Raw genomic sequence first — 16,707 nt, 5'->3', positions numbered from 1 at the left:
ATCACATGACGGGGGTCACCGGTATGCGCATTTCTGTCCGGATGTGTGAGTTACATGCCACTGTCAGGCTTCTGTTGACATCTCGTCAGCAGTTTCTCTTCTTCTTGACAGAGCGGGCTAATGGTGTCATGCTGATTGACAGCCTGCTCTCCACTGCCTAGTTGGGGGAAGCTGGCTGTCAATCGGCATGTCACCAGTAGTCCCACCCCGTCAACAGGAAAATAAACTGCTGCTCTGTTGACAGGGAGCAGCTGAATCTATGCCATGAGCGGTCAATGACCAGAGCAGAGTACAGCAGGCAGGTACTGGCCTCTGTGAGCAACTGCATGCCTTTTATTTAAGTCCTGAATAGCCCCTTTAAGGCTTGAATGACTTTTCATTTCTTGTACTTACATATTTTCCTTGTTTTCTTTTAAGAGTCAATTTTTTTTTATTTCTTTCATAGACAAAGCCATAAAAGGCCTTGTAGTTTTGAATGACACCATTCTTTTTACCATAATAGGTATTGAAAAGCAAGAAAAAAAAAAAGAGAAATAAAATGTTGAAAAAAATTTGCCAGCGTTTTCATTCCATGCGCAGAAGAAAATCATGGAGATCATATAAAATTCTAAATGCAGTAGTTTTTGATTTGAGTCTGTGGTCATTTTTGGATCAACTAATTTTAGTAAAACTGAAGATTTTGTAATGAAAATTATATTATTAATCTAGAAAGAAAAATGTTCTTTGTAACTCAGGCTTGTCAAAATTTTGGAAAATCAGTAAAATATTGATTAAAGTCTTACTTTTCAAAGAGGGTGTACTCATTTATTCGGCTCACTGTATATTGCGTTACTTGTGCAAAGATGCTGTGTGAATCATTGCAACTTCCTTTTGATCAGCCAGCAGGCGTCCAGCCCATGTGAATACTCTCTAACTTTCCCTCTGCATCAAGTAAGCTTAATTGAGCTGTTAGAAATATCTGATGACAAGATTTTGGACTGTTCCCAACAACCTGCCGAATTGTGAATGTAGTCGCCAAGGGTTTTTTGATCGAGTGGCAGACTATCATCACGTGCACCGTAATTTACCCAAGTTTTTTTTTCAATCTGATTGCTACCCAATGCACTTTGAGGACAACTGTTTACAGAAAGTAAAGAACCAAAGCAAGTTGTGTGTATAAATGAAGATAGAAAAGCCTGAAGCATAAAGTTACAAAACTCCTAATGGCCATACATGCTATGCACTTTAGTGTTTGCAAGAAGTGATTAATAAACACTGATGCCTTAATGATCCTGTTATTTCCTAACCAGCAAAACTCAAAAAACTTGTCTCTGTTTCAAGTTGATCTGTTACTATAAAATGTAAAAGCTCCCATATACATTAGTCTTGAAGGGGATGGCCACTACCTTGCAAGTCTCTTTCATCTGAACTAACTGCCACAGATAAGCACATCTCTAGATGCTTTGCTTTTGCAAGCCCTGCTGTAACCTGAGCTGCCCTTCTGGCACATGATCTCTGGCTGAGAATCTCCTACGTTCCTGTTATGTCACGTCAAAATCTCCATCATAAGTTTCGGGATGTTGTAACTGGTGGGTGAGTGGGGCTTGCCATGTAAATGGACGCGACTCCATTCAGCAGGGCACAAGCAGTTCCTGTTGTGTATGTTGCTGCTGCCAACACAGCTCTCCCTGTAGACACTCCCCACTTATATTTGCATGCATACAGCAGGGTATATATACTGTACATAGGCTGAACTTATTAAAGAAAGGGATGCACAGAAAACCATTAGATGTAAAACAAAGTTTATTCATGAAAAGTAAAAACTTTAAGAAAAAGTGCATACAACAAAGGAATGCATGGTGAAGATAGTGTTAGGTCAGTTAAAAAAGGGGGTATATACATGTAAACACACTGCTGTGTATACTGTATAATTTATATTTATATCTCTGTTCATATCCAATTGATCCATCCCATCCAGCATATCTATCTTTCTAGACCTACTACACCACCCTGATCTCCTCACTATCCAACAACCCCAAGAAACTTTTTAACACCTTTCACTCCCTCCTCAGGCCAAAAGTACAAGAACCTATCATAGAGATTTGTGCTGATGACCTGGCTTCCCACTTTATAGAGAAACTAGACAATATCCGTCAGGAAATCCGCTCCCAGACACCAAGTGCAATGACTCCAATCCCTCCCTGCATCTCCCCTGGCTCACTCTCCACATTCGATCCCATCACACAAGAAGAAGTCTCCAAGCTCCTCTCCTCTTCTTGTCCAACTACATGCACCACCGACCCCATTCCCTCACACCTCCTCCAGTCTCTCTCTCCAGTCGTCACAAATCAACTAACTACAATCTTTAATCTCTCCCTCTCCTCTGGCATTTTCCTCTCCTCCTTCAAACACTCTATCATTATTCCATTACTAAAAAAAACCTACCCTCGACCCATCCTGCACAAACAACTACAGACTGGTCTCCAATCTCCCCTTCATCTCAAAACTCTTGGAGCGCCTGATCTACACCCGCCTTACCCATTACCTCTCCACTCATTCCCTCCTAGACCCTTCACAGTCCGGTTTCCGCCCCCTACATTTGACAGAAATTGCACTCATCAAGGTGAACAATGACCTTCTGACAGCAAAATGTAACGGTGACCACTCTCTGCTCATTCTCCTCAACCTTTCTGCAACTTTCGACACTGTTGACCACACTCTCTTACTCTCTAGGCTCCAGTCACTAGGCATTAAGGACACTGCACTCTCCTGGTTCTCCTCCTACCTTTCTGACCGCTCCTTCAGTGTTCTGTTCTCTGGCTCCACTTCATCTCCTCTTCCTCTTACTGTTGGGGTACCTCAGGGCTCAGTCCTTGGCACCCTTCTTTTCTCCCTCTACACAGCCCCAATTGAACAGACCATCAGCAGATTTGGCTTTCAGTACCATCTATGCTGATGACACACAACTATACACGTCGTCCCCTGACTTTACCCCCGCTGTACTACAGAACGCAACTGACTGTCTGTCTCCAACATCATGTCCGCTCTCTATCTGAAACTCAACCTCTCCAAAACTGAACTTCTTCTGCTCCCGCCTTCTACTAACCTCCCTAAATCTGACATTTCCCTCTCCGTGGGTGGCACCATAATAACACCCCGGCAGCAGGCACGCTGTCTTGGTGTTATGTTTGACTCCGATCTCTCCTTCACCTCCCACATACAATCTCTTGCCCGCTCATGCCGATTACACCTAAAGAACATCTCTAGAATCCGTCCTTTTCTCACCATCGAGACAACAAAAACCTTCACTGTCACCCTGATCCACTCCCGCCTGGACTACTGCAATGCTCTATTAATTGGCCTCCCCCTCACTCGACTTTCCCCTCTCCAGTCCATCCTTAATGCGGCAGCCAGGGTTGTCCATCTGGCTAATCGTTACTCAGATGCATCCGCTCTTCGCCAGTCATTACACTGGCTGCCCATTCATTACAGGATACAATTCAAAGTACTTGTTCTCACCCACAAAGCTCTCCACAGTGCAGCACCCCCATACATCTCCTCCCTCATTTCGGTCTATCAGCCTAGCCGACCGCTGCGCTCTGCAAATGACTTTCGGCTAACCTCTGTACTAATCCGTACCTCCCACTCCCGACTCCAAGACTTCTCCCGTGCTGCGCCAATCCTCTGGAATGCTCTACCCCAAGATATTAGGACCATCCACAACTTGCATAGTTTTAGGCGCTCGCTCAAAACCCATTTGTTCAGAGGGGCCTACCATGTTAACTAATCAAAGTCATTTCATGTTCATCTACCCCCCGCCCCCTGAAGATAGCTGGACCATCATTGTAAATACATCATTGTAAATACACACCTGTACTTTGTATCTCCCCCACCTCATTGTAGATTGTAAGCTCTCACAAGCAGGGTCGTCTTATTTTGCTTTATTGTATTGTTAACGTTGTTACCTATGACTGTTGTGTTTGAAACTGTTAAACTGTAAAACGCTGCGGAATATGTTGGCGCTATATAAATAAAGATTATTATTATTATTATCCATCCATCAGTGAGGGAGAGTAGGGTATGACCTTTATTGTCAGAGCTGGTGTAATGGTGCTATGTGCATTACTTCTATCCCCTCTTACAGTGTCCTGTACAGAATATCTGTGCTGGGTCTGTGTGTGATGCTGGGGGAGTAGGAGGGGTTTATGCAGAGTTATAGTGGGTGTGTTCACTGCTGGCTTGCAGCTCAGCACAATAAATGATGGGAATTGGGAAATATAGTAAGAAGGAAGCAAAGGAATCTGAATAGGAAGTGATGGCAATGACTGCAGAGCTGATGCCAGGAAATAGGAAGCAAAGCAGAAATGCATAAAGCAACTTGAAACTTGGCAGAAAACTTATATGGTGAGCCTAAGGGGCATTAGCCTTAAGCATTCATAGTAAATCCAGTAACTGAGTCAGAGTAATGGACAACCTTTTTTAAAAGTCTTAACCCACAATTTTCGGAGCAACTGGACGACCATCTAAAGTGTATGGAGTCTACCTGACTTTTCCTCGATAGACGGTGTAGAGGGAAATAAGAATAAATCAATTTGAACTGAAATGACCAATCCTTTGCATGGGAATTATGCTGATCTCTCCACTAAAACCACATGAAGGCTTGGACAGACAGCTGTGTATGGTGTAATGGCATCTTAGCACGTTTCACCAAGACAAAAAGCACAAAACAATTGTGCCATACCCAAGTAGCTAGAATACATTAGACTTTAGACTCACTACTGCAGCTGTAGTGTATTCTTTGTCATATTAGACAAATGGCAAAATACATTATGATTTTGATCTTTTTGAACTAATATTTATAATATTCAGCTCTATACTAGAACACGATACTAAACTAACAGATTGCATTTAAAACTCTAGCTGTAAGTTAAAATAAAAGAACAACTTACCATATATGGACAAACTTGTGACCCTTTACCAAACATCAATTCACATTGCTTGTTAGCATCGTATATTATACCAGGTAACTGATTTGAAAAATCATACACACGTCCACTGGGCTTATCAAGGAGACATTCACCATAACCCGTGCTATACAAATGGAATAAAGATAATAAAATATCACAAATGTACATCTTAAGATTTAACTGGCTTTGCATGCAATTGCATGGCCTTCAAATACTGTCATAGAAGGTCCAGCTGTATACAAATTATATAACAGTAAAAAACAAGGCAGCACTCCACAGACTTTTAGGTAAAAGCGGATTTATTCAGACCCACATGGCATGGCGATGTTTCGGCTCACACTGAGCATTTATCAAACAGTGAGTTTAACACACAGGTGAGTATATATAGACATTATTTAACAGTCATTAGTTATTCATAATTACACTACAAAGTGCAATAAAATACATGATTATACATAATTTGCATGATTTTGTCCATAGTGCAGTGACAATATACAGGTGCATCTCACAAAATTAGAATATCATTAAAAAGTTAATTTATTTCAGTTTTTCATTACAAAAAGTGAAACGCATATATTAGTGTCATTACAAACAGAGTGATCTAGTGATCTATTTCAAGTGATTATTTCTGTTGATGTTGATGACTATGGCTTACAGCCAATGAAAACTCAAAAGTCATTTCGTTGAAGTGTGAAGTTTCCACAATCAGTGATGGTTTGGAGAGGCATGTCATCTGCTGGTGTAGGTCCACTGTGTTTTATCAAGACCAAAGTCAGCGCAACCGTCTACCAGGAAATTTTAGAGCACTTCATACTTCCCTCTGCAGACAAGCTTTTCGGAGATGGAAATTTCATTCTCCAGCAGGACTTGGCACCTGTCCACACTGCCAAAAGTACCAATACCTGGTTTAAAAACAACAGAATCACTGTGCTTGATTAGCCAGCAAATTCGTCTGACCTTAACCCCATAGAAAATCTATGCGGTATTGTCAAGAGGAAGATGAGACACCAGACCCAACAATGCAGAAGAGCTGAAGGCTGATATCAAAGCAACCTGGGCTTCCATAACACCTCAGCCGTGCCACAGGGTGATCACCTCCATGCCACTCCGCATTGATGCAGTAATTGATGCAAAGGGAGCCCCGACCAAGTATTGAGTACATTTACTGAACATACATTTCAGTAGGCCAACATTTCGGATTTTAAAATCATTTTTTTCAAGCTGGTATTATAAAATATTCTAATTTACTGAGATAATGACTTTTGGGTTTTCATTGGCTGTAAGCCATAATCATTAACAGAAACAAACACTGGAAATACATCACTCATTTTGTAATCACTGTATCTAATATATGAGTTTCACTTTTTGTATTGAAAAACTGAAATAAATTAACTTTTTGATAATATTCTAATTTTGTGAGATGTACCTGTATCTTATTAACCTTTAGAAAGTGCTTAGTGCATAAAGTGCCATATAAATGCATACAGAATAGTCTAATATCTGTTAATAATTATTATTCTCATAGTAAGTACAACTGTGCATACAATTATTGGAATAGCTCACCCAGTTAGGATTACTGACTCTCACATGGAGGACGCCATGAATGCCATATCCAGCGTTCCTAGATACCTACTGCACATGCATCAGCTCATCATTACCTAGTCATATTCTGAACGCCAATCCGAGTATACGTGTATAATATCTCGTGTGCACGCATGCGCACTCCCACATTCCAGCCTCCTCAGTGACATCTTAGGTTGGGCACACTAACAAGAGAACTTACTGTACCGCGCACATCACAGGCCTGTTAAAGGACAATTCTTCCCATCCATATGGCATGTCTCCAGTATACACTAATTACATATTATCCCTGGAAAGCATCAGCGCCTGTATACAAAACCTTTTCATTAAATCTAAAGCCACAGGTATATTCAATGGGTGAGCTATTCTAATAATTGTATGCAAGGTTGTAGTCACTATTTGAATAATAATGATTAACAGATATAAGACTTTTCTGTATGCATTTTATTGGCACTTTATGCACTAAGCATTTTCTAAAGGTTAATAAGATATAATATAGCAGCACTATGGACATAATCATGAAAATTATTTATAATCAAGTATTTTATTGCAGTTTGTAATGTACAGTATATACTCGAGTATAAGCCGAGATTTTCAGCCCATTTTTTTAGGCTAAAAGTGCTCCTCTCGGCTTATACTCAAGTCATTGTCCAAGGGGGTCGGCGGCGGAGGGGGAGCAGTAGGAGTGGCGGCTGTCACATCATACTCACCCCTTCCTGATGCGGTCTCTGCACGTCCCTGCTTCTCCGATGGTCTCTGGCGCCTGCAGCTCTTCCTCTGTTCAGCGATCACGTGGTACCGCTCATTAAAGTAATGAATATGTGTGCGACTCCACTCAAATAGGCGTGGTGCGCATATTTATTACTTTAATGAGCGGTACCATGTGCCCGCTGAACACAGGAACAAGCTGCCGGCGCTCTCCGGGGACCATCGGAGAAGCAGGGACATAAATAGAGACTGTGCCAAGAGAGGGTGAGTATGACGGGGAAGGGTGAGCCATGCGATATTCACCTGTCCCCGTTCCACCGCCGCAATGTGTCTTCTGCGTCCTCTGGCTGTGACATTCAGGTCAGAGGGCACAATGACGTATTTAGTGCGCGCCTCTGCCTGAACAGTCACTGCAGAGACCCGGAAGACACAGCGGCGCGCGGCGGTGGAACGGGGACAGGTGAATGTCACAAGTGCAGGTGTCTTGAGCCAGCGGCGACTCCGGCACCTGGCCCTCATAGCGAGCCAGTGTCCCTGCCTGCTCAGGCCCTCAGCACCTCAAGAGGTGAGTAGTCATTTTTTTTAATTACACCAGCAGCAGAAGCATACGGGGCATATTATTCTATGGAGCATCTTATGTGGGCCATCAACCTTTATGGGGCAGCATATGAGGCATATTATGCTATGGAGCATCTTATGTGGCCATCAACCTTTATGGAGCAGAATATGGGGCATAATATGCTATGGATCATCTTATGGGGCAATCAACCTTTGTGCAGCATTATATGGGGCATAATATTCTATGGAGCATTTTATGGGGCCATCAACCTTTATGGAGCAGTATATGGGGCATAATATGCTATGGAGCATCTTATGGGGCCATCAACCGCTGTGCAGCATTAAATGGGGCATAATATTCTAGGGAGCATCTTATGGGGCCTGTTATGATCTGGTGGCCTTGGAGCAGCATGAGACGTACTCTGGAGAAGGTGGTACCTGTACAGACCGCAAACCCTGAACTTAGCAGCGCAACTAGAAGTAGCCGTGGGGGGTACCTAACACTCCCTAGACCCCTCGACACAGCCTAAGAACTAACTACCCCTAAAGACAGAAACAGGAAACCTATCTTGCCTCAGAGAAAATCCCCAAAGGATAGACAGCCCCCCACAAATATTGACTGTGAGAGGAGAGGGAAATAACATACGCAGAAATGAAATCAGGATTTAGCATAGGAGGCCATATTAGCTAAAAAGAAAGAATAGAACAGAGTACTATGCGGTCAGTATTAAAACACTAGAAAATATCCACCACAGAAAATACAAATCACCACATCTGACTAAAGACATGGAGGGTATATCTGCATCTCCAGAGACACAGCTTGGCTGCAAAAAATCCTTCACAGACAAAGCTGGACAAGACAAAACATGAAAATGCACAGAACTATAAGGTTCACAGCAGGTGGACAGCAAAAACAAAGCCAGGACTTATCTTTGAAGAAAAGCACAGCAAACAGGAGAGACCAGAAGGGATGTGAATCCTCCAAAAACAATGGACAACTGGCACTGACTAAAGGATCAAGCAGGACTAAATAGCTGAGTCCAAATTGAACACACCTGATAAATGCACAACAGGGGCCCTCATTAACCGTTTATGCAGCATTACATGGTGCATATTTTAATATGGAGCATCTTATGGGGCCCATCATCAACTTTATGGAGCATTATATGGGGCTCCTGATTCAATATAGATATTCAATAACACTTAACCTACTGATGTCTCAATTAATTTAACTTTTATTAGTATCTATTTTTATTTTTGAAATTTACCAGTAGCTGCTGCATTACCCACCCTAGGCTTATACTCGAGTCAATAAGTTTTCCCAGATTTGTGCAAAATTAGGGGTCTCGGCTTATACTTGGGTCGGCTTATACTCGAGAATATACAGTAATTGTGAATAACTAATGATTATTAAGTAATGTCTGTATATACTCACCTGTGTGTTAAACTCACCGCTTGAGAAAGGCTCAGTGTGAGCCAAAACGCCACCATGCCATGGGGGTCTGAATAAATCCACTTTTTTTCACCTAAAAGCCTATGGAGTGCTGCCTTCCTTTTTACTTTTATCTGGATTGGGGCAAGTATTGGATGCATTGCTGAGGAGGCCTGAGCACCCGCAAATTGGCATTGTGCTGTTCCATTTTTTGCATTATATGAATTATATAAGATATAACACAGTAATACATTATTCAACAATTTAAACAAGAGGAGTGAGGGCACTGCTAGCAAGCTTACAACCTATAAGGAAATAGGGGGGACACAAAAGGTAAAAGGGTTTGTCATGTATGGACGAGCCATTATTATAATAAATAGGGGTTTTCAAATAATGTTGCCCCTGTTGGAGAGACTCTGGTGTGCCTAAACAGTGCAGACCCATGAACCCATTTTGGAAATTAGACTCCTCACTGAACTTATCTAGAAATGTGGTGAGCACCTTGAATCCCAAGGTGCTTCACAGAAATCTATAATGTTGAGACGTGAAAATAAAGAATTATAATTTTTTTTTTTAAATGTTATTTTAGCCCCAATTATTTATTTTGACTCCAAAAATTGTTGTGCAATTTCTCCTGAGTATGCCGATACCCCATATGTGGGGGAAATGTTTGGGCGCACGGCAGGGCTCGGAAGAGAAGGAGTAGCGTTTGATTTTTTGAATACAAAAATGTCTGGAATCAGTAGCGGACGCCATGTAGCGCTTGGAGAGCTCATGATGTGCCTAAACAGTGGAAACTCACCACAAGTGGTGCCATTTTGGAAACTAGATCCCTCAAGGAATGTATCTAAATGTGCAGTGAGCATCTTTAAGCCCCAGGTGCTTCACAGAGGTTTGTAACGTTAAGCTGCAATAATGAAAAAAAAAAAAAAAAAAACATTTTTCCCACAAAAAGTTTTTTTAGCACCAATTTTTTGTTTTCACAATGTTAACAAAAGAAGTGTTAGGGCTAGCGGAACGCACCAAATGATAAGACAGATAGAGTATGGTGCGTTTGCAGCCCGGGGTCCACCGTGCAGAGATGGAACCTGCTGCCAAGTAATGACGGACTATATGGCGGTACTCATAAGTATACACACGTGGGTTAAACTTCACCCAGCGTGAAGGAAGCGATCCTGTTGCGTCACAGGACCGCGGTACCGCACATAGAGCGCGAGCAAGTAGTCAGCGAACTCAACCCCAACTAGGATTGAAGTCCGATTAGACCCTTGCTGGCACAACACCGCAACTGGGTGTGTAAGGAAACTCAATAACAATATTAAGGCACAAGAGTGCATGCGGTGCCGCACTGACGAACGCCACTAACCACCCAGGCTTGGGTAAGGAAAGCACAGAGGAAGTGCACGGCGCCGTACTGGCGGTCACAGCAACTGGACGCTGTAATGTGTGATTCGTGCTGTAGGATAAGTCGGGCGCTAGATAGCAACCATACACCTTCCGCAAACAGACATTCAATAGGGTAGGGGTATCCAAGGACGACTTGCACTCACAACATACACACATTAACAATTGTACACTAGCGCATGGCCGTGCGGTCATGCGCAGTTTATATAGTTGCAGCACAGGAAGTGGCCACAGAAACTTTGCCCTTCCAAGACCTGCCAAGAGGACCAATGGAATGTGCTGCAGAGCCTGAGCACATGATCCTCGATCTCCAACGGGAGATCTTGCCCTGGGCATGCTCAGTGTGTGCAGACAAGGACTTAGTCCCAGAGAAGTCCGCTCGCTGCTGACCAGCACTGGCTTTAATGGCAGCAGCTGAAGAAGCAGCAGTAACTCTCTGTACAGAGTGAGACTGAGCAAGACGCTGGGACCGACGTCCTTGCTGAGCAGACTCCACTGCGGCTGGATAAGAATGGGAGACCGCAGCGGAGATGGCTCGAGATTCCCACTGTGCAGAAGCGGGAACTAGAGACCTAACATTACCCCCCCTCCTAGGGGCCCCCCCCCCTCCTTGGGCCTCGCTACGCTCGAAGGCAGCAATGAGCTGTGGGGCCCGAATGTTTTCAGCAGGCTCCCATGACCTGTCCTCTGGGCCATAACCCTTCCAATCCACCAGATAGAACTTTTTGCCGCGTACCACCTTGCACCCCAAAATAGCGTTCACCTCGTAATCGTCCGTAGACGAACCCGATGTCCCGGCAGATGACTCGGAAAACCGGGACATGTATACGGGTTTCAAGAGGGACACATGAAAGGTGTCGGTGATACCCAAGCGTGGAGGAAGAGCCAAACGGTAGACCACAGGATTAACCCGTTCGAGAACCTTGAAGGGACCCAAGTAGCGAGGAGCAAACTTAGTGGACTCAACTCGCAGCCTGATGTTACGGGCGGAGAGCCACACCAAGTCGCCAGGAGCAAAGGTCGGAGCGGGACGCCGATGAACAACGGCGGAGGACCTCATTCTCTCCTTGGAGGCCCGAATGGAATCCTGCGTGCGGTCCCAAATGTCCCGTGCCTCCACAGCCCAGTCTGCCACCCTGGAGTCAGCAGAAGACACAGGCATGGGCACAGGAACACGCGGATGCTGGCCGTAATTTAGGAGGAATGGAGTCTGACCGATGGAGTCGGCTACGGCATTGTTAAGTGCAAACTCTGCCCACGGTAGCAAGGATGCCCAGTCATCCTGCCTGGCAGAAACAAAATGTCGTAAATATGTGACCAAGGTCTGGTTGGCCCTCTCTACCAACCCATTCGTCTCGGGATGATATGCCGAAGAGAGATTCAACTCAATACTGAGTAGACGACAAAGCTCTCTCCAGAATCGAGACGCAAACTGGGGACCCCGGTCACTAACAATTTTGTCTGGCATACCATGTAGGCGAAAGATATGCTTGACGAACAAGACAGCCAACGCCCGTGCAGAAGGTAGCCGTGGAAGAGGCACCAAGTGCACCATTTTGGAAAAATGGTCGGTGATCACCCAGATAATGGTGCAGTTACGAGACTTGGGTAAGCCCACCACAAAGTCCATCCCGACCATCTCCCAGGGCCTGTCCGCCACCGGCAGAGGATAAAGCAAACCAGCTGGCCGTTGCCGAGGAGTCTTGTTCTTGGCGCAAGAGACACACGCCCGAACATACTCTGCGACATCACGAGCCATATGCGGCCACCAGTATGTCCTCGCCAGTAACTCAGATGTCCTTTTGGTACCAAAATGTCCACCCACCCTGGACGAGTGTGCCCAAGAGAGAACCTCCGGTCGCAAACTGGATGGAACAAAAGTCTTGCCCGGGGGCACAGACTCTAGCGAAACCGGGGCCACAGTTCTCAAGCTCTCGGTGGGGACAATAAGCCGAGGCTCCTCCTCCCTTGCAGATGACACAACGGAGCGAGAGAGAGCGTCGGCCCGAATGTTCTTCTCCCCAGAAAGAAAATGGAGGGTGAAATGAAACCGGGAGAAGAATAAGGACCATCTGGCCTGGCGAGAATTCAACCGCTGGGCTGTCTGCAGGTACACAAAATTTTTATGGTCTGTGAAGACTTGGAAGGGAAAACGTGCTCCCTCCAAGAGATGTCTCCACTCCGAGAAAGCCAACTTCATGGCTAGCAACTCCCTGTCCCCGATGGAATAATTCCTCTCTGCTGGTGAGAAGGTCTTGGAGAAAAAGAAGCAAGGATGCTTCCGACCTTGAGCATCCTTTTGAAAGAGGACTGCTCCAGCACCAACAGAAGAGGCATCCACCTCCATGATAAAAGGCTTATCAACATCGGGGCGATGTAGGATGGGAGCGCTAGCGAAGTGTGACTTTATAGAGTTAAAGGCCTTGGAGACCTCCTCAGACCACAATTTGGGATTCGCCCCCTTCTTGGTGAGGGCAACCAAGGGGGCTACCAAAGTTGAGAAGTGCGGGATGAACTGGCGATAATAATTAATGAACCCCATAAAGCGCTGCACCGCTTTCAGAGAATGGGGTTCCTGCCAGTCCATCACAGCCTGTAGTTTGGCAGGATCCATAGCTGTTGTGAATTCTGTGGCTGAATTCACTCCTGTGGTCACAAGTGGTACTGCAGCTTCTGAGCTTCCTTCCTCAGGTGTTCTGGTGAGCTCATTAGCTGCTTCATTACTTAACTCCACCTGATGCTGCTATCCTTGCTCCTAGTCAATATTCCAGTGTTGGATCTGAGCTTCTCCTGATTGTTCCTGTGACCTGCTGCTCTGTATAGCTAAGTGCTTTTTTGCTATTTTTTGCCTTTTTTCTGTCCAGCTTGTCTTTTGTTTTGCTGGAAGCTCTGAGACGCAAAGGGTGTACCGCCGTGCCGTTAGTCCGGCACGGTGGGTCTTTTTTGTCCCCCTTTGCGTGGGTTTTGCTTTAGGGTTTTTTGTAGACTGCAAAGTTCGCTTTACTGTCCTCGCTCTGTCTAAGAATATCGGGCCCCACTTTGCTGAATCTATTTCATCCCTACGTTTTGTCTTTTCATCTTACTCACAGTCATTATATGTGGGGGGCTGCCTTTTCCTTTGGGGTATTTCTCTGGGGGCAAGTCAGGCCTATTTTTCTATCTTCAGGCTAGCTAGTTTCTTAGGCTGTGCCGAGTTGCATAGGTAGTGGTTAGGCGCAATCCACAGCCACTTTTAGTTGTGTTTAGGATAGGATCAGGTGTGCAGTCTACAGAGTTTCCACGTCTCAGAGCTCGTTCTTTTGTTTTTGGGTATTTGTCAGATCACTGTGTGCGCTCTGATCGCTAGGCACACTGTGTCTCTGGATTGCCTTCATTACACCTTTCATTAGCAGACATAACAGTACTAGGAGCCAACTAATGATTCTCAATAGAGGGAAAGAAAAAGTTCTGACATCATTTTTTTTTTTTTTTCTCTGCTCTGTGTTCACTTTTTTTTTTTTTCCCCTAGACATTTGGGTGTTTCTGGACACAGGTGTGGACATGGATTTTCAGGGTCTGTGCTCTTCAATGGATAATCTCGTTATAAATGTACAAAAAATTCAAGATACTATTGATCAGAAATCTATGTTAGAACCAAGAATTCCTATTCCTGATTTGTTTTTTGGAGATAGAACTAAGTTTCCAAGTTTCAAAAATAATTGTAAGCTATTTCTGGCCTTGAAACCTCATTCTTCTGGTAATCCTATTCAACAGGTTTTGATTATTATTTCTTTTTTGCGCGGCGACCCTCAAGACTGGGCATTTTCTCTTGCGCCAGGAGACCCTGCATTGAGTAGTGTCGATGCGTTTTTCCTGGCACTCGGATTACTGTACGATGAGCCTAATTCAGTGGATCAGGCTGAGAAAAATTTGCTGGCTTTGTGCCAGGGTCAGGATGATATAGAAGTATATTGTCAGAAATTTAGGAAATGGTCAGTACTCACTCAGTGGAATGAATCTGCGCTGGCAGCTTTGTTCAAAAAGGGTCTCTCTGAGGCTCTTAAGGATGTCATGGTGGGATTTCCTATGCCTGCTGGTTTGAATGAGTCTTTGTCTTTAGCCATTCAGATCGGTAGACGCTTGCGCGAGCGTAAATCTGTGCACCATTTGGCGGTATTGCCTGAGGTTAAACCTGAGCCTATGCAGTGCGATAGGACTATGACCAGAGTGGAACGGCAGGAATACAGACGTCTGAATGGGCTATGTTTCTACTGTGGTGATTCCACTCATGCTATTTCTGATTGTCCTAAGCGCACTAAGCGGTCCGCTAGGTCTGCCGTCATTGGTACTGTACAGTCCAAATTCCTTCTGTCCATTACCTTGATATGCTCTTTGTCGTCATTTTCTGTCATGGCGTTTGTGGTTTCAGGCGCTGCCCTAAATCTGATGGATTTGGATTATGCTAAATGTTGTGGGTTTTTCTTGGAGCCTTTGCGGTGTCCTATTCCATTGAGAGGAATTGATGCTACACCTTTGGCCAAGAATAAACCTCAGTACTGGGCCCAGCTGACCATGTGCATGGCTCCTGCACATCAGGAAGTTATTCGCTTTCTGGTGTTGCATAATCTGCATGATGTGGTCGTGTTGGGGTTGCCATGGCTACAAACCCATAATCCAGTATTGGATTGGAATTCCATGTCGGTATCCAGCTGGGGTTGTCAGGGGGTACATGGTGATGTTCCATTTTTGTCGATTTCGTCATCCACCCCTTCTGAGGTCCCAGAGTTCTTGTCTGATTATCAGGATGTATTTGAAGAGCCCAAGTCCGATGCTCTACCTCCGCATAGGGATTGTGATTGTGCTATCAATTTGATTCCTGGTAGTAAATTCCCTAAAGGTCGATTATTTAATTTATCCGTGCCCGAACACGCCGCTATGCGCAGTTATGTGAAGGAATCCTTAGAGAAGGGACATATTCGCCCATCGTCATCACCACTGGGAGCAGGGTTCTTCTTTGTAGCTAAGAAGGATGGTTCGCTAGGACCGTGTATTGATTACCGCCTTCTTAATAAGATCACTGTTAAATTTCAGTATCCCTTGCCATTGTTATCTGACTTGTTTGCTCGGATTAAGGGGGCTAGTTGGTTCACTAAGATAGATCTTCGTGGTGCGTATAATCTGGTGAGAATCAGGCAAGGAGATGAATGGAAAACTGCATTCAATACGCCCGAGGGTCATTTTGAGTATCTAGTGATGCCGTTCGGACTTGCCAATGCTCCATCAGTGTTTCAATCCTTTATGCATGACATCTTCCGTGAGTACCTGGATAAATTCCTGATTGTTTACTTGGATGACATTTTGATCTTCTCAGATGATTGGGAGTCTCATGTGAAGCAGGTCAGAATGGTTTTTCAGGTCCTGCGTGCTAACTCTTTGTTTGTGAAGGGATCAAAGTGTCTCTTCGGTGTGCAGAAAGTTTCATTTTTGGGATTCATCTTTTCCCCTTCTACTATCGAGATGGATCCAGTTAAGGTCCAAGCCATCCAGGATTGGATTCAGCCGACATCTCTGAAAAGTCTGCAAAAGTTCCTGGGCTTTGCTAATTATTATCGTCGCTTCATCTGTAATTTTTCTAGCATTGCCAAACCATTGACCGATTTGACCAAGAAGGGTGCTGATTTGGTCAATTGGTCTTCTGCTGCTGTGGAAGCTTTTCAGGAGTTGAAGCTTCGTTTTTGTTCTGCCCCTGTGTTGTGTCAGCCAGATGTTTCTCTTCCGTTCCAGGTCGAGGTTGATGCTTCTGAGATTGGAGCAGGGGCGGTTTTGTCACAGAGAGGTTCTGATTGCTCAGTGATGAAACCATGTGCTTTCTTTTCCAGGAAGTTTTCGCCCGCTGAGCGTAATTATGATGTGGGCAACCGAGAGTTGCTGGCCATGAAGTGGGCATTCGAGGAGTGGCGTCATTGGCTTGAAGGAGCTAAGCATCGCGTGGTGGTATTGACTGATCATAAGAACTTGACTTATCTCGAGTCTGCCAAGCGCTTGACTCCTAGACAGGCCCGTTGGTCGTTATTTTTTGCCCGCTTCGACTTTGTGATT

At 44.6% G+C, this 16,707-nt stretch overlaps 1 protein-coding gene across 1 annotated transcript in view; it reads right to left on the bottom strand.

Moving 5' to 3' along the window:
• Positions 1–16,707, bottom strand: part of ADAMTS20 (ADAM metallopeptidase with thrombospondin type 1 motif 20) — a 507,015-nt gene that overhangs the window by 290,316 nt on the left and 199,992 nt on the right. Inside the window, exon 10 of the mRNA XM_069764742.1 lies at positions 4,929–5,070. Within this exon, the coding sequence (XP_069620843.1) occupies positions 4,929–5,070 (142 nt within the window). The remainder of the gene's footprint in view (positions 1–4,928; positions 5,071–16,707) is intronic.

This window comes from Ranitomeya imitator, chromosome 4, assembly GCF_032444005.1.
Source record: "Ranitomeya imitator isolate aRanImi1 chromosome 4, aRanImi1.pri, whole genome shotgun sequence".
NCBI lineage: Eukaryota > Metazoa > Chordata > Amphibia > Anura > Dendrobatidae > Ranitomeya > Ranitomeya imitator.
Note: the sequence above shows the minus strand (reverse complement) of the source record. Positions and strands in the feature narration are given on the sequence as shown.